The 22,121-nt window shown below is 49.5% G+C and overlaps 1 protein-coding gene across 3 annotated transcripts in view; it reads left to right on the top strand.

Annotated features, from left to right (window-relative positions):
• Positions 1–22,121, top strand: part of LOC146801785 (E3 ubiquitin-protein ligase TTC3-like) — a 1,762,960-nt gene that overhangs the window by 1,687,473 nt on the left and 53,366 nt on the right. For all 3 annotated transcript variants that reach the window (XM_085621278.1, XM_085621277.1, XM_085621276.1), the window contains exon 45: positions 7,642–7,734. In XM_085621278.1, the coding sequence (XP_085477404.1) occupies positions 7,642–7,734 (93 nt within the window). The remainder of the gene's footprint in view (positions 1–7,641; positions 7,735–22,121) is intronic.

Below are 22,121 nucleotides of genomic sequence, written 5' to 3'. Positions count from 1 at the left end.
AGTCACTTTTTGACTACTATTTTGAGACTTTTTGTCTCCTCTCTTTTATCCTGGTGCACTTGGGATGCCCGGCTTTAAGTCCTGTGGGGCCTGCCACAGAAATATGTCGGTGGCGGACCCCCATGATCTTTGCCTCTACTGCCTGGAGACTGCCCACGACTCCCAGGATTGTCGAGCCATGGCCCACAAGGCCTTGCTGGAGCGGCGTAGGAAGTTGCTGGAGGTCTGGCATTCGTCACGCCGCTGCTCCGGTTCAGGGGCCGTTCCCGGGACCGCTCGCGGCACCGGAGCTGTCGCTCCTCAGGCTCCAAGTCTTCGCCTTCGGATTCCGGTAAGTGACGCCATAAAAAGAGGTCAAAACGTGTTCGCTCTCCGACGTCCCCCCCGGAGGCAGACGAGGGGCACAGGGGCTTCGCCCTGGCGGCTCCCCTGGAGCCTGGGAGTCCCGCGGCCTACCCGCCATACCCGGGTCCGTCGGCGACTCCCGAACAGGTGCAAGAATTCCTTGCTACCATGGACCGCCTTTTTAGGCCTCGGGCTCCTGCCGGCGTGCCTTCCGGCCCCGCGGCCCCGTGTCCAGATCCTGTTGACCCGGCGGCTCTGCCACTGGCGTCAGCCCCGGCTCCGCTTTTCGTGGCGAGTGGCGTTGCGGTCTGTTGTAAGCCTTTCCGCCTATACCACTTCTGCCAAGAGTGCTGACGAAGTTCCGGCGCGACCGGGCCCAAGTCATCCTTGTGGCTCCGGATTGGGCACGAAGATACTAGTATCCCGAGCTACTCAGCATGGCGATCGATCCCCCGATCCGACTGCCTCTTCGGGAGGATCTTCTGTCGCAGCAGCAGGGGACAGTCCTCCACCCGAACCTGTCCAGCCTCCACCTCCATGCATAGCGATTGAGCGGCGACAGCTGACAGCTTTCGATCTTCCTCCCAAAGGCCGTAGGATGTCATCTTGGCAGCCAGGTGTCCCTCCACAAAAACGTTATACGCCTGTCGGTGGAACAAATTTGTGGCATGGTGCACAGCGAAGGCTGTGGATCCCCTTTCTGTCCCTCTTTCGGAAGGTTCTTCTGTTCCTGGTTTCCTTGGCCCGGCAGGTCTCTGCTCTGGGCACTACCAAAGGTTATCTTTCTGCCATCTCCGCCTTTCTCCGGTTTCCTGATCAGCCTTCTCTTTTTAAGTCTCCGGTTGTTCACCGTTTCCTGAAAGGCATTACACACATGTTCCCTCCAGTTCTGTTCGTAATGCCCCAGTGGGACTTGAACCTTGTGTTGACTTATTTGATGTGCGCTCCCTTTGAACTGCTTTACAACTGTCCTTTGCGTCTTCTCACCTTAAAGACTGCTTTCCTGGTTGCTATCACCTCTACCAGAAGAGTGAGTGAGCTCCGGGCTCTTTCTTCCAAACCTCCTTTCCTTTCTGTTCATCCGGACAAGGTGGTGTTAAGGACCCGTCCTTCTTTTTTGCCAAAGGTGGTAACGCCCTTCCACATCGGGCAGACCATCACTTTGCCTACCTTCTTTCCGCCTCCGCATCCTTCAAGGGAGAAAGAGAGGCTCCACCGTCTGGACCCAAAACGTGCGCTTGAATTCTATCTAAAGTGTACACAGCAGTTCCGGGTGGAAGACCAGCTTTTTGTTGGCTACGTGGGCGCCAAAAGAGGTCGAGCTGTCCACAAACGGACCATCTCTCAGTGGGTCGTTCTGTGCATCAAGGCCTGTTATTCGTTGGCTAAGAAGGAGCCTCCTATTGGGCTGCGTGCCCATTCCACCAGGGCAACAGCAGCCACTACTGCCTTGGGACGCGGCGTTCCCTTACAGGATATTTGTCAGGCAGCTACGTGGGCCTCGCTGCACACGTTTACCAAGCACTACTGCCTTGACAGTCAAGTCCGGAGGGACGCCTTCTTTGGCTGTTCCGTGCTCCGTGACTTTCTGGTGTAATCTTGTTCGCAGAGCCACCCCCGGTGTTGGTATTGCTGGGGCATCGATTCTAAGGTAAGGAATCTATCACTAACGTGTCTCTTTCAGATGCACAAGTTACTACTTGTGTAACGATATATCTGTAAAAGACTTTAGTTAGTGATAGATTCCTTACCGCCCCACCCATCCTCCCCGTTCTGCGAACTCGTTACTAGGGTTAAGGTCATCCCTCTTAGGGCCCTAGTTTTCTGCACCAGTGGTGAGTATCTTGCATGGCTCTGCGTCCCTGGCGCGGAAGGTCGTGTACAGAACTGACGTCAGCACGCATAGGTGGCGCCTAAGTACTCTCCGTGACGTCATCTCGGCGCTTACGACGCCAGTGACGGACGCGAAGCCACACGACGCCACCTACTGCCGCACAGGGGTATTACTAAGCGAAACTTTCCGGATCCAGTCTGACGCCTGTGGATATTCTAAGGTAAGGAATCTATCACTAACTAATGTCTCTTACAGATATATTGTTACACAAGTAGTAACTTGTGCATTCTGTCTAAAACCTTGAAATAATTCTAAGGTAAGGAATCTGCGGCCAGATCCAGATAGAGTTTTTTACGTGGTAAAAGAGTATGCGTTGCAAAGTACAGCACATTAAAGGTAATTTCAATATATTGACATTACAAAGCGTGGTAATGTCTTTCATGGAATAAACTGTGTGGTAAATTACCACATTGTAATAGTGTGCATTTCAAAGACGGATATTCATAGCTACAGTGACATGCAAGCAGCAAAACGGATTCCCAGTTTCCCACGTGACTTTTCAACATCATTTAAAGGGAACTATTTTGCATAGCCGAGAATGGAGAACCTACATTAGGTAAGTAACTAAACTACGCCGTGAAACTTCTATATTTTGTTGCCATTTATATTATTTCATACATTTTTTACTTTTTCCTTTGAGGTACTGGTCTGTCTATTTACTCACGAAGGTTGTCTATCTACAATTAGTTGTATAATAAGGGAATTTTACTGAAATACTTTTATCAGCATATTAGATTGCTTAAATAGACTCGAACAACAATGCAGTGTGATTTTACTTAATGTTTCAGCTGTTTTACATCATTGTGAGGAGCATGCAAAATCTGAAAAAGGCTGACCATGTGTAAGAAACAGGCTCTCCATATAGTTTACTAAAAAAAAGTACTCTGTGCAGAGGGTCCAGTGGGTCCCCAATTGGTTTACAGAGGCTAAAGTAAATAATACTAAAACTCTCTTTTGTGGTAGTGTGGGCGAGCAGTTAGGCTTATCAGAGGGTAGTGCTAAGCATTTGTTGTACTCACAGAGGCAATAAATGAGACACACACTCAAAGACTAAATCTGAGACCAATTTAGAAAAATATGACTTTTTTATATACGTTTCAAAACCAAAAAGTTTGTTTAAAGGTACATACTGTTTTCAATAGCAATTCGTTCAGGTAAGTACAGCTTTTAAATTTGTGCGCCTTTACATACAATGCAATCCTATAAAAGAAAAATTCAGCGGTGCATAAAGGTAGGTGCAGTCTGTTTCAGGGGTTCACCTTTAGGGTTCGGAGTTGTAGTGGGCCAAGGTCCAAAGTACTACCAGCAGTTCTTCTAGAACTGCCTGGGTTCTGACGGGAACAGTGTGCTGGTAAAGTTGGTAGCTGGCACGCTACGAAGAAGGGGGGGGCACCCAAAAACAGGCTGCACAGGGGGACATGGGGACCAGTAACAGAGCTCCAAAACAGGGGCTTGGGTCATAATGGGTCTTGGAGTAAAGGGGGCACAGCCGTTTCGTTGAGGGCCGGGCGGCTTGGATGCAGAGTGGTTAGGTTGGCTGTGCTGGATGCGCAAAGAAGCTCCTCGCGGTCAGGGACAATCAGCTGTCAGGGGCAAAATCAAAGCAGCTGGGCCACTCTCGCTGTGCGCTCAGTGATGCTGATGTCCCTTGACAGCTGCTTGGTCCTGGTGCAGTGGAAATTCAGACTAGACTCTCACTGTTGGTGTTTGGTGCAGAGCGTCTGGTACCCCGGGGGTTGGTGTTACACGGCTCCAGTTGGTCCTGGTGTCTTCACACTCGGTAAGCAGACAGATCTGACCTTCCAGAGAACACACTAGTAGTCGGTAGATTTTCAGGGGGTACCTCTAAGGTGCTCTGTGAGTGCATTGTTTAAGAAAATCCTCCGAATTCAATCTAATCTGTCAGGGGGGAATAATACTCTGGGCGAGTTAGAATTAGGAGACCCAGTTGGCTTAATATCTCAGTCGATATTGTCAAACTTTCTGGTGCCATCAGTGGAGGATGTGACTGCTTCTTTTGTGAGTTATATGTCTGGGTCTCCAGTATATCCCATTTGGCCTCCCATTTTGAAGTCCATTGCAGACACTATTGCTCCACTGTATCAGGAATTTTTTGCCATCTCCCTTCAGTCAGTGGTCAATCAATCAATCAATCAGTGTATATTAAGCGCGACTACTCAACTGTGTGTGGGGGGGTGCTGCAGGTCCTGATGGGCGCTGAGGTTCAGTCAAAGAGCCAGGTCTTGAGATCCTTCCTGAAATGAGTCCGCAACGGGGATAGCCTGAGGTGGAGTGGTATGGTTGAAGCCATATGCCTCAGGAGGAAAAATGTTGAAGTGGTAGGGGAGGGGAGGTGCCGAAGGCTCCTCCCATAGTCCCAGTCTCTTCAACATTTATATGTCCCCTTTGGCATATTTAGCAGAATCCTATAACATCAAGATCATCTCATATGCAGATGATACTCAACTCCTGCTTACATGTGATGGGAATTCAATGAAGGCAAGGGTTGCATTTGCTAGCTGCATGGAGGCCCTGCTTGATTAGCTGAAGGCCAACAAACTGCATTGTAAACCTGATGAGACAGAAGTCTTACTGTTTGGGCTGGATCGCCTTCTGGGATGGGCTGGTACCTAGCCTGACACACTTTCCTGCTCCGCCCTCTCCAACGGCGGTGGAAAGGAATTTGGGTGTGATGTTTGATGTCCAGCTCTCGTTGGAGACCCCAGGGTCAGCAGTTGTGAAAACTTGTTCTTGGAGTTTGGGTATGTTGAGAAAATGTCTTTGCCTGCTTCCCCATGAGGCTCAAGCAACAGTGGTTAAGTCTCTGATTTTATCTAGGTTGAACTATGCCAGTGTCCTGTACCTCGGTCTACCAGATTATCTAATCCAATGGCTGCAGGCTGTGTCTACTATTCAGAAAGGTTCTTTGGTGTCTCCATATTGGGATGGACTTCATTGGCTTCTAGTTCGGCAACGTATTCGGTATAAAGCACTGACTCTAACACATCACGCTCTCCACAATAGAGGACCTATGTACTTGAATGAACGCATTGTGGCATATGGCCCGGGTAGGTCTTTGCGTTCCAGTCTTACCCGTTTTCACAAACAACAGAGTGGAGGATCCTCCTTTACGGTTAAAGCGGCAGGTCTGTGGAGTTGATTGCCTCAATACCTGAGATTTATCTCAGATGAGGAAAAATGTAAAAAAGAATTCAAAACGTTTTTATTCAGAGCCCAATGATGATGTGTTTTTGGGAAGAACTTTTCTGTTCAGTGCTCTTTGGAAAACCAAGTAAAAGCACCGGAGTAGCTGTGCGCTATAGAAATTGCTTTATTCATTCATTCATTCCATAAATCTTCCACTGGCATCAGTGTGGGTTTATCAAGACAAAGTGTTTGGTACCAAACACCTTCGGGTACAGTGAAACCATCATGTAGCCGGGAAACTTGTAATTACGAGTGTCCAGCCCATATACTGCTTGAGGTTAGTGCATGGAACTGAAACAGAAAGGTGAACCTCCGGTGTTCCGTAGTTCTGTAACTTGTAGTTTGACCATTGATTCCTTGTTGCCCAAGTTTATCTACGGGTGCAGACCAACCGTTGGACTGAAAGGGGACATTTTGGAAAAACGGTTGGAACTTGACTGGACGTGAATTCTTTAGACGATGTGCATCCTGGGGCTGGACCTACTAGTCTCCACCAGAGTTGCAATTCCTTCACAGACATGGACGGAGCTTGTTTCAGGGTTGCACGCTGCAACACATAGCCTTTGAGCATCCCAAATCTTTGAATACATTCAGTGTGCATTCTGCCTATTTTGTTGGGTTTAGCCCTTTTCCGGTCAACGGTTGGGTGGCACCCGTAGATAATCGTGTGGATCAAGGAACAATGGTCAAAACGCAAGTTACAGAACACCAGAGGCTCTCCTATCGGTTTCATTTCTATGTAGTAACCTCATCAGCAGACTGTTGCCTCACGCATTCATTGGTTCATTTGTAGTGTTCATATAATTAAGTGATTATTTTGTTATGTTGTTAAGTTGATGTATGACACCGAGGGTTATTTCAAGATGCTATTATGATGATTTATGCATTTAAATATGTCCCTATCAGTATCTTTTACACTGGGTGTATTATGGGAGTATGGTATAGTTTGGGAATTTTGTTTAATTATTTTTAGTTTGGCATCACTTCGAGCAGTTTTGTTCATGTTGTATGATTTAAATGCACTCGAGACACTGATGCAAGTGTAACATTTATTTGGGCGTTCGCCAAGTGATGGCAGTTATTTGCACAAGGTAAATGTGGTTCTTAAAGATATTTGTTTTAAATATGAAGCGTCATAAAAATGTTTTTGCTCTGGGGGCACATTGATTTAGTTTTTTAGGAGTATGTTTTTTTTTTTAATACAAAGTATGTTGATTCGGCACGTATTTAAGGTACATGTTCAAGTTTTATTTATTTTCATTTAACTCATTTTATTTTTGTAAAGAAAAGAATGTCAGCACACCGGGTTGTTTAGTTGCATGAAAGCGGTTGAGAGATTACATATGTGGAGGGGTGTAATGAGCAATTACGATAAACATGAGTCTGGGAACTGGATTGGTTACTTACATATGATTTGCTTTATAGTAGTTACCCCTGAGGAGGGGAAGATGGTTCCCGAAATGCATTGGGTTATTATAACAACTTCGTGCTGTGAGGACTGATAAATCCCCTGTGTTTGGAAGATAAGCCTGAATAAGCACGTGTTGAACTGGATAAAATATACTTCGTTAAAAAGTTGGATTAATTATGGAGCATTGACAAATATGGAGAAAATAAAAAGGAATAATTTTGGAAAAACTGTTGGAACTTGTCTGGACGTGAATTCTTCAGATGCTGTGCAGCCTGGGGTGGGACCTACTAGTCTCCACCAGTGTTACAAAGGGGTGTGCGCCAATGTCGAACCTTCACTTTTCCCTGCACCAATACACGCGGGCTGCAGTGGCAGCTTGCATGAGCTTGGTGAGAGGCCCCTTATGGTGGCACAATTCGTGCTTCAGCCCTGTGGGACCCTGTTTAGTTCCAAGGCCCTAGGTACCACTTACTAGGGACTTACAAGGATTCTAAAGGGGAGCCAGTTGTGAAACAATGTTACAGTTTAGGGAAAGATAACTGGTAAAGGGGACCAGGTTAGCTGGAACCCAGTACACTTTCAGTCAAAATTGCACCAGATACCAGGCAAAAAGTGGTGGATAACTTTGTCAAAATGGGCACTTTCCTACACCATGCATTATCTGTTTCAATGTTTTGATCTTACTTTTGATATTAAAGCAAAGTCACTCTCCAAATATTAAATAAATTAATTGTAAAATAATCTCTGACTAAAAATTAAAGAGTTTTCATCTCTTACAATGCAGTTATTTGATGATGATCCGTGCATAATATGCCATGAAGAGCTTCGTCAAAATATCATATGTGTATTAGAATGTGGACACCGATTTCACAAACATGTAAGTATCCCCACACTCCTTGCACTGAAAGCAGTTATATTGTCCTGAACTTATGACCATGTATGCAGTTTTCAAAACTATGCTTCATTTTGTTAAAATCTGTTTGTCATTTTTGCTTATTTAACAGCTACATAACCTTCAGATATATCTTGCATATGCAATACATTTCCATTGTACACAACAGCGTAAAATCATGATCTCAGAGGGATACAAAGAGCTGTTCGTACAAGTTAATGGCATCCTAGTGGGCACTGATGAAGCATATGTATCTTCTATTAAGCATGACGTTACTCAAATCACTTATGGTTTCCATTTGTATTACCATACAATCCTGAACTGTGGAGGCGGGTAATGAGGACAAAGTAAGATGAAGGAAGGAAGGGGTGAACATGTAAGTGAAACGCTGCTGGACCCTCCCCCACCCCACCCCACCCCTACCCACGCAGGTGCACCATGCCCAGCATGGCTCCCATGTGTGCCAGCCAGCCCCGCAAGTGACCCAAATGTAGGACTGTTGCGCCTGTACCCTCATGGAGGCGCAATCAGGAGGGCCCACACATCCGCAACCCTGCCTCTGTGGCCTCGACTCTCCCTTGCGAGGAACCCCCTGTTGGCCCTTCAGATGTCTGCAGCTCCGATAGCATGGCCAGGGGAACCTTCGGAGTCCCAACAGATCCTCCCTGCGCAGGGAAACGCTCTCTGCCTTGGCCCAGTTATGTAAGGAGCGACGCCACGCCACAGTCTGTGGGGCACCAGGTGCCTTCCAGTGTTTAGTGATAAGGCGCTTGGCGACGGCTAGGCCCAGATCTATGAAGCGGGAAGCGGCTCTGTGCTTCCTCCTCGTCCCAAATAGATTAAGAATGTAAGCCTCCCAGCTGAAAGGTATATCTCGCCCTATGCAGTAGGAAAGAGTATTGGCTACTTCGCTCCAGTATGTGGTAATTTTGAGCACCGCCAGAGCATGTGTAAAATGTCTGCATCGGTTCAGTGACATCTGGGCAAGCTGAATCTGTGCGACGGAAGCATTTATTAATGTTAGCCGGGGTAAGGTATGCCCAGTGGAGTATAAGGAACTGTATTTGGCGGAAACGCTGGTTAAGAGTCACATGGGAGGGTCCCTCCAGGATAGCCGTCCATTTTGGTTCGGTAAAGGCACGTCCCTGGTCTTACTACCAGTGCACCCTTAGAGGGCTTAGAGAGAATGCAGTGTGATGGCGGAGTGATGTTGCCAACCATCTTACAAGATGACCCTCGTCTCCCATGATGTGTAGATATTGAATCGTATGGTGCACAGGAGGCTCTGTGGCTAGTGCACCCCACCTGGCAGATAGGGAATCTATAAGTGAGCGGTGTAGGAGGAAGCTCTCGGGATGAAGACTCTCCACCAGCTTGGCCTGAGGAAACAGAGTTCAGTCTCGGAACTGGTCTCCAGTGTTTTGAATACCAGCTGTGTCCCAGCCACGCATCTCCGCAGCCATAGCAACACGCGGAGCCCTATAGGGTGCTTTGTAGGGGTATGGAGGGGGCATAGGGCTGTAGAGCATGGGTAATAAACAGACACCGGCGGAAGCTCTTATAGGGTACTGAAAGCAGCAGGAATTGCATGCGCTTAGGACACGCGCACAGGTGGAACAGGTAAGGCGGGGCGGGATAAAGGAGGGAAAGTAGTGGCCATGAGAGGTCAACCATTTGGCAATCCACTGCACCTGTGCAGCTAGATAATAGTGCTCAAAATTGGGGGCAGCAAGGCCTCCCTGTCCGTTAGGTAGGTAGAGCTTCTTAATGGAGAACCTTCCAAATAAAGTCTCCCACTATGATTTCCAGATTAACAAAAAATGCAGGAGGCAGGTAAAGGGGCAAAATAGTGAAATAGTACAGCAGCCAAGCGGAGATCACCATCTTAGCCTGTGCAATTCTGCCTGAGACCGATAACGGAAAAGTCCTCTAGAAGGAGATCTGAGACCGGATGGCTGTCACCGCCCTAGTAACATTACGGTATATGTGTACTCCTAGGTAATGGTAAGTGCCAACACACCATGTTACCGATTCACAATTTAGTGAGTAGGCTGGGGTGCTCACTGTAAAAAGAAACAGCATCAATTTTGAAGCATTAACTCGCAGGCCTGACACAGTGGCGAATTCCTATAATATCCGATCCAATGAAAAGGGAATAGCATGCAAGTCCCTGACATATAGCAGTATGTCATCGGCATACAAGGATATTGTATGAATGGCATCCCCTAGAGATATCCCCATGTCCACCTCAGCCCGGACGGTCGCTACCATGGGCTCCACCGCTAAGGAGGAGAGCAGGGGAGACAGTGGGCCTCCCTGTCTAGTTCTGCGCTTCACAGCTATGACCTCTGAAATGTAGGGTCCTATTTTGACCCGGACAGTTGGATGCCTGTATAAAAGCCGGACTAGTCCTATAAAGAAAGGTCCAATGCCAAATTTAGCTAAGGTGGTAAACAGGTAGTCCCATTCGAGAGAATCGAATGCCTGCTCGAGGTCTGGTACCAAGAAGCCTTAGCTCGGCCAATCACAAGGGGCATACTCAGCAACTCGAAAGTAGCAACGGAGGTTAAGAGAGGTTCTGCGAGCCGGGACAAACCCATTCTGGTCTGTAAGGACCAGCGAGGGGATGTATGGCGCCAGTCTATTAGCCAAGAATTTTGCCAAGATTTTATAATCTGTATATAAGATCCTCAGTGGTCTGTAGGAACTCAGGGATGTGGGTTCAGAAGAGGGACCAGGTTTACGCTGTAGAGAAGGCGGGAGCGCGGAGTCTTTGATCACGGTGGTAACGAGTCTATGTAAGTGAAGCACTAGTGTATCAGCATATGTCTTAAAGAACTCTGCGGGAAGCCCATCCGGCCCCAGAGTCTTCCCGGATGCCAGAGAAGACGGCGCATCCCTCACCTCGTCGAGTGTGATAGGGGAGTCCAATGCCAGGTGGTGGTAAAGAGCCAACGTGGGTAGGTCGATCGCATCCAAGAAAGCTCTGATTTGCTGTGGAGTCACTTGCGCTCGAGATGTATAGAGGGTAGGCCTGGGTGGAAAACTACACTCGCGGAGTGTGCGTAGTTTGCGCAACTTCGCGCTACGCGAATTGCACGTAGCACAGTGCAAAAATGCATAGCGTAGCGGGCATTTTTTGCTCGCTCGCGGTCCTCAACGTCAAGTTGGCGACCGCGAGCGTGGAAAATAAACCTCCCGGCGAGATTTTTAACGTGGGGAGGTCAGGTTTCTCATTGCGAGTGGTCGCGTATGCTCGCGACCGCTCGCGATGAGAAACTACCAGTCCGCGTTGAGAAAGCTGCCGCTCGAGTACAAATCTACTCGAGCGTCAGAAAACGACCGCTTGCACTGTGCATGATGCCGTTCGCAATGATTGCACAGTGCGGACAAGCATCCGGCACTGTGCAATCATTGCGCACAGCATTTCCCTACCGCACTAAGCAGTTCGTGTAGCTACGCATAGTGTCTGTAGTGCAAAGTGCACTTCGCGTAGTGCGACTACGCGAACTACGCCCAGGGTTAGAGGGAGGCATAGTGACGAGTCATGGCTGTATGAACTTCTAATTGCGTGCTACACAGTAACCCCAAGTCGTCTCATATGGCATGTATAGGGCTGCAGGGATGCTCCTGGCGAACAAGGTAAGCAAGCAACTTGCCTGTCTTATCTGCTGTGGCATGTGTGCGCGCGGAGTGAGCTAAAATGTTGTGGCATCTCAATTGTTCCAAAAGCGTGAGACGCTCGGCCTGCATAGATGTGAGCTTCGCCATAGCCTCAGGATGATTGACCGAAAGGGACTCCTGCCGGAGGAGATTCCTCTTGAGTGTTCAGGGTGGTGTCCAGCTGCCTAGGCACATTCCACGTCAGGCCCAGGCAGTGTCCCTGTGTCACCACCTTGAAGGCCTCCCATTCGTTGGACGAGGAGTGTGTGGTGTCCACGTTACACTCAAAATAATCCAGCAGGGATGCACCCAGCAAAGCGCGGAATGCCAGGTCCTCCAACAAGGCGGACTGCAGCCTCCAGCTGGGGATCGGATGGGGCTTCCTCTCCCAACTAAGTGACAAATATTGGGGGTTGTGATCCGCATGCGTGCGCCCTAGATACTCCGTGTTCAGAATCAAGGGATGCAGAGCAAGCGGGACAAGGATACGATCAAGACGCACATGCAAGTCGTGGACAGGAGAGTAGAACAAATATAAACGAGAGTCAGGGTCACTGGCCCTCCAAATATCAGATAGGGACCAGTGCTTCAACCATGTACCCAGAGCTTGCGCATTGGACGATGCTGCTGTGCGCTCAAGGGGCGGAAAGCAACGGTCCACTGAAGTGTCGAGTACAGCATTAAAGTCTCCCCCCCAGAAGCAAAGGGACACCACTCCAACGGGTCAGCACCCTAGACAAATCACTCCACGTTTGGAGCGTAGATAGAGCCCAGTACAATAGACTGTCTATTCAGTCTGCCCCAAAGGAGCACATAACGCCCGTCTGCAACTGTCACCATTTCTTCCTCCTCCCAGGGAACCCCGGCCCTCAACCAGACCAGTACACCTCGGGCCATGGATGAGAAGTTTGCACTGTACACTCGACCCCGCCATCTATGTCGCAGTCTGGCTGCTTCCAGAGCAGTCAAATGGGTCTCTTGTAATAGGGCGATATCGGAGGCCCTTTGACGCAGCTATGCATAGATGGAATACCTGCGCGAAGGAGTATGTATCCCCGCACATTCCATGTGGTGATGTTAACTCGGTCATCTGGGCGGCCTATGATGATATCTATGTAAGCAAGTGCGTATCGCAGTGGGTAGGGGCGAAGGGGGTAGAACTATCTCAGACAGCCATCTAACTTGAACCGGGTAGAAACAAAAACTGACAACTGTGATATGAAACCGCATAAGAGCAAACCCCTAACGGGGGTTGACCCAAACTGGTATGCCGAAAATACGGTGTACAATGGTGGTCTGCCCAGCCCATCCCTCATCTTGATGTCATAGAGCAACAAAGAGAAGAGTAGCCATCTAATAAGTGTGTTTGGCAGAATCGTGTATAGATTCATCTAAGTGTGTACACAGTAGATGTCAGACAGAAGCACAACCAATCATGTCATATCTGTGTGTAGAGGTCAGCCAACCCAGGCCTCCTAAATTATAATGTCACAGGTTTGAGGGATAACGTCCGAGGGGCTGGGCAACCCCGGGTCCTCGGACCAGGCCGGCATGGAGTCCGCATCACCACAGGACCTGGATGGCAACATCGTGGAGGGGATCAAAGAGCCATAAATCTGGAGGGCCACTGCCACCTGAAGCGCCTTCTGCCGCTCCGTCTGGATCTGTACTGGGTCCAATGCCTTCACTGATGAGGCTTGGCTTCTCCCTCCTCCCCTGCATGCCCTCCTTCGTTTAAGTCTATTTTGCCGTGGTACCAGATCTGAGTCTGGCGGCCTTAAGGATGTCGCCAGACCCGTCCCATCCAGCTAGTCCCAGGCATCCGATGGCGTGTCGAAGAATCGGGTGGCGTCATCCTTCACCACCCTTAGCCGAGCCGGGAAGAGCAGGGAACATCGCAGGTCAAGCTCCCGAAGTTGTCATTTCACTGCTCCAAAGGAGACTCACCATCTTTGGACTTGGGCTGCGTAGTCCGGAAAGAAGAGCACTTTCGCGTTTTGCACCTTTACCCCTGGAGACTTCCGAATCTCTCTTAATGTTGCATCCCTGTTCCTGAAGTGCAGGACCTTGAACGGTAATGGCCGGGGGCCTGAGCCAGGAGGCGGCTGGCGGGCCAGTCTCTGTGGGCTCATTCCACCACTAAATAAGGAGAGAGGGCCTCATGCGGGAGCAGGTTTCTCAACCACTCCTCTACATAATCCATTGGATCTCTTCCCTCTGCCGCCTCCTGAAGGCCAATCACCCGTACATTGTTGCAACGGGACCGGCCTTCTTCTGCAATCTTACTTTCGAGGGTGCAGACACGGTCCAATAGGTCCTGCAGAGTCGCTGTGTGATTGTGGGTCTTTGGTTGTAGATCAGTGTGCGCGAGCTCGGTTGTGTGTAGCCGTTCCGTTAATATCTGCTGATTAGCTTGCAGAAGTGTAAAGCCCGAGACTACTTTGTCAATCCGTCTTTCGAGGGACTTGCGCGTCTGCGCCAGTGTTGTACCAATCTGTTCGACTGCCGCCAATACCGTGTCGATCTTGGCTCAGAGATCAGGTTGATGAAAATCTGTGGACCCTGCTGTTCCTGAGGATGCCCTGCCCTGTGGAGCAGCCAAGCGAAGGCGGCCCATGGCTAGCTGCTGTGCACTAGGCATCAAAGGGAAGAGCGACAGAGTGATAGATTTCCCTGATGGGGAGAAATCCCATGCGCCTCGTCCTCAGGGGGAGTCCTATTGCCAACCCTTGTGGTATACTGCAAGCAGACTGTTTGTGTCTGGCTGTGTTCTTCGGTGTTTCCGACATATCTCAGCAAGCTATGCGGGATGTATCACTGTCCAGCAACCTGCTTCATCTCATCTGTAGGCGAACCTGTATGTTCAGGCAATGCGGTCTGCTAGGGTAGCGCTCCTTGTCCAGACCAGCCTCACGCGTCTATACTAGTAATTCAGAAGCAGGGAGGCACACAGGATGCACAAGGCGGATAGACCCGTAGCACGACCGCCAAGTTCAGTGCCCCCTCCACGGTCATCAGAATCAGGTCTGTCCAGGTGGGCCAGTCCCCACGTATGGATCTCCCTCGGAGGCTCCCCCACCGTCGCCTCTTGTGGACAGGAGGAAAGAGGGCTCCCGCAGTGCAGACAACAGGCCCGAGCCAGGGTCCAAAAAATGAAGCCCCGTCAGTGCACAAAATGCGAGGCCAAGATGAGGTGCAGTAATCAGCCGCGTCAAACTAAACACCCCCTCCGCCCACGGTCATCGTATGCTGTAGTGCGCGGGCCCAGGAGGTCTCCCAGGCTCCAGGGAGATGAGAGGAAGTGGGAGGGGGCCTAGGCCTGAGCCGACCCTGTGCCACCCCGCATGTGTGTCCGCAAGGCGCGTTACCTCTGGTCAGTGCACACTACAGCGAGGGGTTGCTGCCAGAAGGGCCCCATGGGCATCCCCCTCCATCCTGTTCAATTCTCAAGTCTGTTTCCCGCAGCTGCCAGTCCAGGCGCAGTCTACTGCCCCAACAGGATAGTTAACCCAGCCCAGGAGGCATATGTGGGGCGAGAACAGGTGTAGTAATCGGCCTGCTTCAAACTAAACACTCCCTGTGCTTGTGGTCACCGCTGGTCGCAGTGCTCGAGCCCAGGAGGCCACCCAGGCCTCAAGGAGACAGGAGGAAGAGGGAGGCGGCCTAGGCCCAAGCCGACCCCGTGCCGCCCCCCTCGTGTGTCTACAATGCGCGTTACCTTAGGTCCAGGCTTGTGATGCGCGGCATACGGGGTTGCCACACAGTCACTACCCCCTGCGCTGCATCGGCCTGCTGCCACCACCAAGGAGCACCTAGGCCTGATCGACCCCCCGGGAGATGTGTTCTTTTGCGTCCTCCACCCCAGCCGCTGGCTCACCTCGTCTTGGCGGCCACACCAGGCACAGGTCACCACGCTCCTCTGGCACCGAGCCCCCGTCTCCGCTCAACAGCCGGATCCGGAGCGACAGTTGGGGTCACGCCCACGAGCTCGTCCCCACTCTGGATGCGCCGCCGCTCGCCCCGGGCCACAGGGAGCCGGACTGCGGGCCGCCAGCGAGGGCCTCCCTTCTCTGCGTCACAGTGGCTCTTGAGTCATGGCACCACTGCCCCGGACGTTGGTCGGCGTCCTCACACAGAGCACCGGTTGGTACTGCAAGGTGCCCCCTCATTCAGAGGTACCGAGGCTCTGCCAGCCAGGCCATGCGTTCCTCTCCCCAGCGGGCCTCACTCTGCCGATCACCGGCATCTGGGCATCTCCGGTGGCATGGAAGTCGCTGCAGCAGTCCTTGGAGCCTGAGTAGGGCTCACCGCACTTTTTTGTGCTCCCTCCTGCAGCAGCACGCGACGGATGGCCAGGATAACTGAGGGATGGTGCACGGAGCTGTTTCAAACCCCATCCACCATCTTCGGCGGTTAGACACGCCCCCCTTCAGAACCATGCTCCATTTGTAAATATGCACAACTCTTTTATACAGATTAACACTAGGAAATAATGTACTTCTATTAGCATTGACTTCTATAACTCCTAATTGTCTTTTTTCCTTTTAGAAACATATCCTGTTTATTTGAAAACAAAAGTAAACAGGCAGTAAATAGTGTTCATGTAGTGAGGTATATACAAATAAGTGAATAGACATGAGCATCATATACAACCAAACATATCGAGGTATGCCTTGGCCAAAATTATTCCAAGGACCTCATATCTTTCAGTGTTTGACAGTACACTTCCTGCTTTGATGCAGCTGGGTTTGGGGGGTGTATTTTCGAATTGTCAGTAACATACAATTTCATTTTTGGCAGACGGAATCAAGTGCACACTAGGAATCATGCTCCTGATTAGTCTGCCTACTCCTCAATACTTCTTAGACGACCCCAATGAGGGGTTCCTGAGTCATTATCAATAAATTTGGATTGTTGGGCAATTCCAGACCTTGTCAAAGAGCTCACCGATTTCTGTACCATATCTTTGGCACTCTGGGAAACTTCTTTGAGTTATAGTATATTCTCTGAAGAATGTTAAACTGGATTATCTGAGGATGAGCTAGGAGAGGGAGAGCATTACTGTAGGAAACCCACCTCTCTATATAGTGCACCACAATGGGGTACACTGTGCAGGGAGGTTGAAGAGACCCTTATTGGTTTACAGAGGCAAAAGTAGATAATACTAACGCTCTATTTTGTGGTAGTGTGGGCGAGCAATCTCATAGAGACTACTAGCCGCAGATTCCTTCACGTAGAATTATCCCCAGGCGTGAGACTGGATCCGGCAACTTTTTGCTACAGCCTCCCTGCGCGCCAGGGGCGGGGCGACATCACGCGACTCCGCCCAGGCGTCGTCCGCGCCCACGTCAGTTTTTTCCTTTTCCGCGTGCAACGCGGATCCGATCCTTTTTTTTCTTCCATTTTTTAGTGGAACAGTGTGCGAATGCCTTTGGGCTTTAAGACTTGCACGGCTTGTGGGCATCTTATGTCGGCGATGGACGCTCACCTCATTTGTATGTGGTGTTTAGGGGAGGATCACGGCACCACAGACTGTACGCAGTGCCAACAGTTGAAGCCGAAGCCACGGCGGGAGCACCGGATGAAACTTCTCTCGGCGCGTCTCTCCAGGTCGACGTCCTCCCCTCGGTCTGCTTCGACGGACGGCTTCAGACTCGGCCGTGGTCGTCGTCCTCGCCTTTCTCCAATGTCACGTGAGCGTCGCCCCCTGGTGGGTAAGTGTCGCAGTTTGTCCCCGGGGGCTGGTTTCCAGCCTCCCGGGGGTGTGGACTCTCCGCGGGTGATGCGGCCCCGCGTGTCTTCCTATCCACCGTTTCCCGGTGTTGGGGCGTTGAGAGTCCAAATGGAGACATACGCGGCGGCTTTGCAGACCTCACTGGCGTCGGCGGATCCCTCGCTCTGCGCAGGGCCCTCTGCAGCGCCGCCGGTGGCTCCGGCCCAGGCTGGTTCGGATCCAGGCTTGGAGGATGTGGTACTGTTGGGGTGCGGCTCCTCTGGGGCACCTCCTTCAGGCCACGGCGTCTCTGCCGTGCTGCAACTCCCGCAGGCGTCCCTGTGGTGTCGCGGGAGGTCGCCGGGGCTCGGGTTGCATCCCCGAGCCACTCTCGGTCCTTTGACAGGGTGGTCCTGTCTGAGGCCGAGGTGACCCGCTACGGCGCCGGCAGCAGCTGGACCGTGCGGAGCCACAGGGGTCGGTGGACCCTTCTCGTCCCGCTCCGGGTCGAGGCATTAGGGAAGACCCCTCGTCCCTCTCCGGGCCCCTCTTGTCCCTCCCCACAGGTGGCTGCCTCGTCAGAGGGCGAGTCGGAGGTTGAATCGTCCCTGGCGCCGCCGCATGGGTTGCCGAGCGATCTTCGCCTCATTCTGGGCCACGGCTGTTGGAGGGCTTCGTGCCACTCCCCAGGCCCATCTCGTTCCCCCACGCAGGTGGCTGCCTCGGCGGGGGACGTTTTGGCGTCACTCCGGGCGGCCCCGGGGCCGGTGTGGCTCCAGCTCTACTCCGGTCTCCACTCCGGTCACCGGTGCGGGGTGACTTGGGGGTCCCTTGTCCGCCGACGTGGCCTGGTGCCGACGTCCTACCTCAAGCAGCAGATTTTACTGCTCCTCGCAGGGGACGTACCGCAGATTCGTCTTCGGACGCTCCTTCTTCTCCAAAGGCATGCATATTGGTGTCATACTCCCCGGGGACTGTTCGCCGTGTGGTGTCTTTTTCACCGGCGTCGAAGGGCAGCTCCCCACCCTTCCTGGGGCAGAGGTGTTCGTCGGAAGAGCGGCAGGTCCCTCATTCTTCAGCTCCTTCTGACTTCCAGGTCTGGCCCTTGCCCGCCCCGCTAGGCCTCAGGGACGGCCGCCTTAGTTTGCAGCCGTCGCCCACGGATGAGCTGATTTCTCCACCGTGGGGCCCTACGGAGGCTGGTGCGGCCTTCGCTCCTGGGGTGTCCACGGCTGTGCATGGGTGATCCGGTGGCTCACTTTCCGGCGGACCATCTATTGGAGGTCCTCCACCAGGACTCTGGTGGGAGGGAAATCCTTCTTCCCTTTGAATGTTCGCTCCTTTCTTCCCTGACGGGGGCTTGGAAGCGTCCTGCCTCAGGGGACCCAGTGCATCAGCATCTTCTGCACCGGCACCTCCCGGCGCCGCGTTACCCGGCGTGTCTTTCCCCTCAGCCGCCAGCTCCCTTTTGCAGACTGCTTTTCCCTCCCTGCCGCCGCTGTTGACTCTGCCGTCCCGAGAGGCCCGCTGGCTGGACTCTTGGGGACGTAACCTGTTCGCCTCGACCAGCGCGGCCCTGCGGGCCCTTAACACCTTGTGTGTGCTGGCCCGGGCCTCCTCCTGTTTGTGGGACTCGGCGGAGTCTCTGGGATCTGCAGTGTCCCAGGAGTCTGGCCTGGTGGACTTACGGCATGATGCATTGGATTGCCGGGAGCTTGCGGCGTTTATTCTCCGTTACGCTCTGGACATCTTGGAGGTGCTGGGCCGGGCCATGGCTTCCGCAGTCGCTCTCCGTCGCCATGCTTGGCTTCGGGAACGGAGTATTCCCTGAGAATATTCAGGAGCGACTCATCGACCTTCCGTTTGATGGCAGCCTGTTGTTCCATGCCCCGGCTGACACCGCCATCCAAAGGCGCTTATTGAGTATTAAGGGGGTAGCCCATAAATACTACCTGACCTGGGTCAATAAGTGCAGTATATAACATAAGGTCTTGGTAGCGTACTAATTCAATGGTAGCAAACCACAAAACATTAATTTGTCTGGTGCAAATCCAGATAATTTAATTTAACGAAAAAGGGAAGGAATCCCTATTGTACTTGCATTGAAAGCATACACATTCAAATACAATACTGTAATTCAATGTACTTTAAATACAGTATGTTACAGTGCTCTCAGTGTAGAAAAGGAAAAATTATGGGGAGGTAGGGGTTGCGTGATAATGTGGAGGTAAGGGACAGTTTGTGTCATATGTGTTTGACAAACACATATGACACAAACTCCAGCGACATTATCTAGGAATAATTTATTGTCTGTTCGAGTTATGTGTATCTTATGGAACATTTGACCTCATTGAGGCTGGAAAAGAACCATACCAGGAAATGTTGATGCACTTATGTCGCTATAATCCTTTTCCCTGTCCCTTACCTCCACATTATCATGCAACCCCTACCTCCCCTAAATGTTTCCTTTTCTACACTGAGAGCACTGTAACATACTGTATTTAAAGTACATTGAATAACTGTATTGTCTTTGAATGTGTATGCTTTCAATGCAAGTACAATAGGGATTCCTTCCCTTTTTCGTTAAATAATCTGGATTTGCACCAGACAAATTAATGTTTTGTGGTTTGCTACCATTGAATTAGTACGCTACCAAGACCTTACGGTATATACTGCATCCAAAGGCGCTTGGCAGGGCTCCATCCTCTTCCTCCTCCTCCTCCTCCGCCTTATCTTCCTCCTCCTCCCTCCCCTCCTCCGTGACTTCTGAGTTGGGTTGATTCTGGGCCTTCTTAGGCCGGCTGTTCTGGCTGTGCAGTGTGTTTTCTAGCCGTTTACGTCCTTCCTTGGGATCAACAAAAAAATGGGGTAGTAATGTATCTGAGGGTGCACATCATGACAATTATTAAAATCAAATTGGGTGTACAGTAATAGTTGTCAGAAAAAACAATAAGATCGATAACAAGATAAGTTTATGGTGCCACTCGGGATAGGAAAGCACCCTACTACCTAGGTGCTGAAATACACGGATCATGCAAAGCAATCCCCGTGATAAACAAGTTTTTTACACAAAGAAATCCCGGCACTCTAAAGTCATGTATATTATTCTTATCGGTTATTAGCCAAAGAAACGAAGAACAAAATATTAATAATGAAAAACTGGCTACGTAACAGATTAGGTCCTCACAGAAATGTATGACAAAGAATAATTTAATTCAAAATTTTACAGAAAGGAAAGTCATAGTCATGAACACAGATCAGAACTCCCTAGTACATTTAGTTCTAGTTGTTGGTTCGTAGATAGGAGACTTATATTCTCCAAATCTTGATCCAAATGGATGACAGCCGACACGTGTTTCGTCACATATAGTGACTTCCTCAGGGCTGCAGAGAGAATGTCAAGATCTTAATTTGACTGGACACAATTAATGTTTAGATTTACACATTAGTTGTTTTGTTCTTTCTGTTCTTACAAGATTTTTTGTACTAAAGAATAAACAGAATATGAGAATTCATAAGATGAAGAATGGGAAAAAGAGAAAAAAAGAAGTGAATTTAAACAAAAAGAAATGCTGACAAAGAAACAAAGGAAAAGAGTGGTGTAAAGAACGGAGCAGTGAAAAGAAAAAATATTATTTGTCCCATCACCATATCAGGCGTGCGGAGAGTAGGTAATTGATCAAGAATTATTTGCAATAAAGTCCGAATATCCAAGGTGAGATATAAGTACTAACCTTTGGTAATGAGTCTGGAAAACACTTTAAATGTCAGACATGCAATTATGCTTCTGCCAGACGAAATATTGATTGTAGGATATTTCAAAAAACAAGCTCAGAGGTGCCACAAGATTCTGTAAAGAAGGTCTGATAGAGAGCAGATGATTGGAAATATGCAATGGACAGAAACACACTATTATTATTGGAATGTGAATAAGGTCAAAATATAATTTAAACAAATTAAGAGATTTTTACCCTTGTGATAGTCCAGAGAAGCAGTTTAAATCACAAGGAAAACTCCTGATGTCTGTACCAGTTGAGTTTGAGAAATAACGAGTCTCCCCAATAGTTTCTAGTAATAATAAGAGACAGCAAAAGAATATTATTTTAATATATTAGAGAAAAGACTAAGTTGGTCTGAGGCTTAGAAATCTTAAGTGCTATACCTATTATTTAGGAAAGATCGGCCAAGGGTAAAATATCCATAATTGTTGTCCTTATACTCATTTGAAAAAGTTGTTTGTATCACAGTGGAAGGTCCTGGTGTCTTACGGCTTATTTTGAAGAAGAACGGGTCTCCACCAATAGTTTCTAGTGATAACAGAAGACAACATAAGCAAGCATAAACAAAAGGCTCGGTTAGTCTAGGACTTAAAAGTGTTAAGTACAGTACCTAATGTTTAGAAATGGTGGACCATATTGTAAATCATATTTCTAAGAATAAGTCGATGTGACGGTCTTCGTGTTGTCCTCTAAATAGTGGTTTCTAAATAGAGAAAATGGATAGTGGGAAGGTAAGTTCACCAAACAACATGTTTTTTCTCCCGATAAAAAACCCAGTATTAAAAGCCTTCTTACTTAATATATTTGTTGGCTCCGCCATGTTAAGTGAAGTCAAAAAACCGGCTCTGGTAAGCCCTAAGAGAGACATTACAAAACGAAAACGTGTTGTTTAAAAAGGACAAGAAGGCAGTTCGTTATAAAAACATGGCATGCCAAACGTAACGTAGTTAAAAATATTGTGGACATCAATTATGATAATATGAACATAACGATATGAAGTAAATGCCAAAGACTAAAAATTATGTCAGCACAGTTATTGATGTATAATGGGATATCGTATTGAACAGTGGTATTATTTTAAAAAGGAAAATTGCGAAAAAGTTTTTAGTTAGGCTTCAAAGAGGGGGCAATTCACAATTGTGTTCAAATATAAGTTTTAGCGAAGACAAAAGGTATTACAGCCTCATTGGGCTTGGAATCCCATGTAAAAGTTAGTC

The sequence above is a fragment of the Triturus cristatus genome, chromosome 8 (genome assembly GCF_964204655.1).
Source record: "Triturus cristatus chromosome 8, aTriCri1.1, whole genome shotgun sequence".
Lineage (NCBI taxonomy): Eukaryota > Metazoa > Chordata > Amphibia > Caudata > Salamandridae > Triturus > Triturus cristatus.
This window is presented reverse-complemented; position numbering and strand designations above follow the sequence as displayed.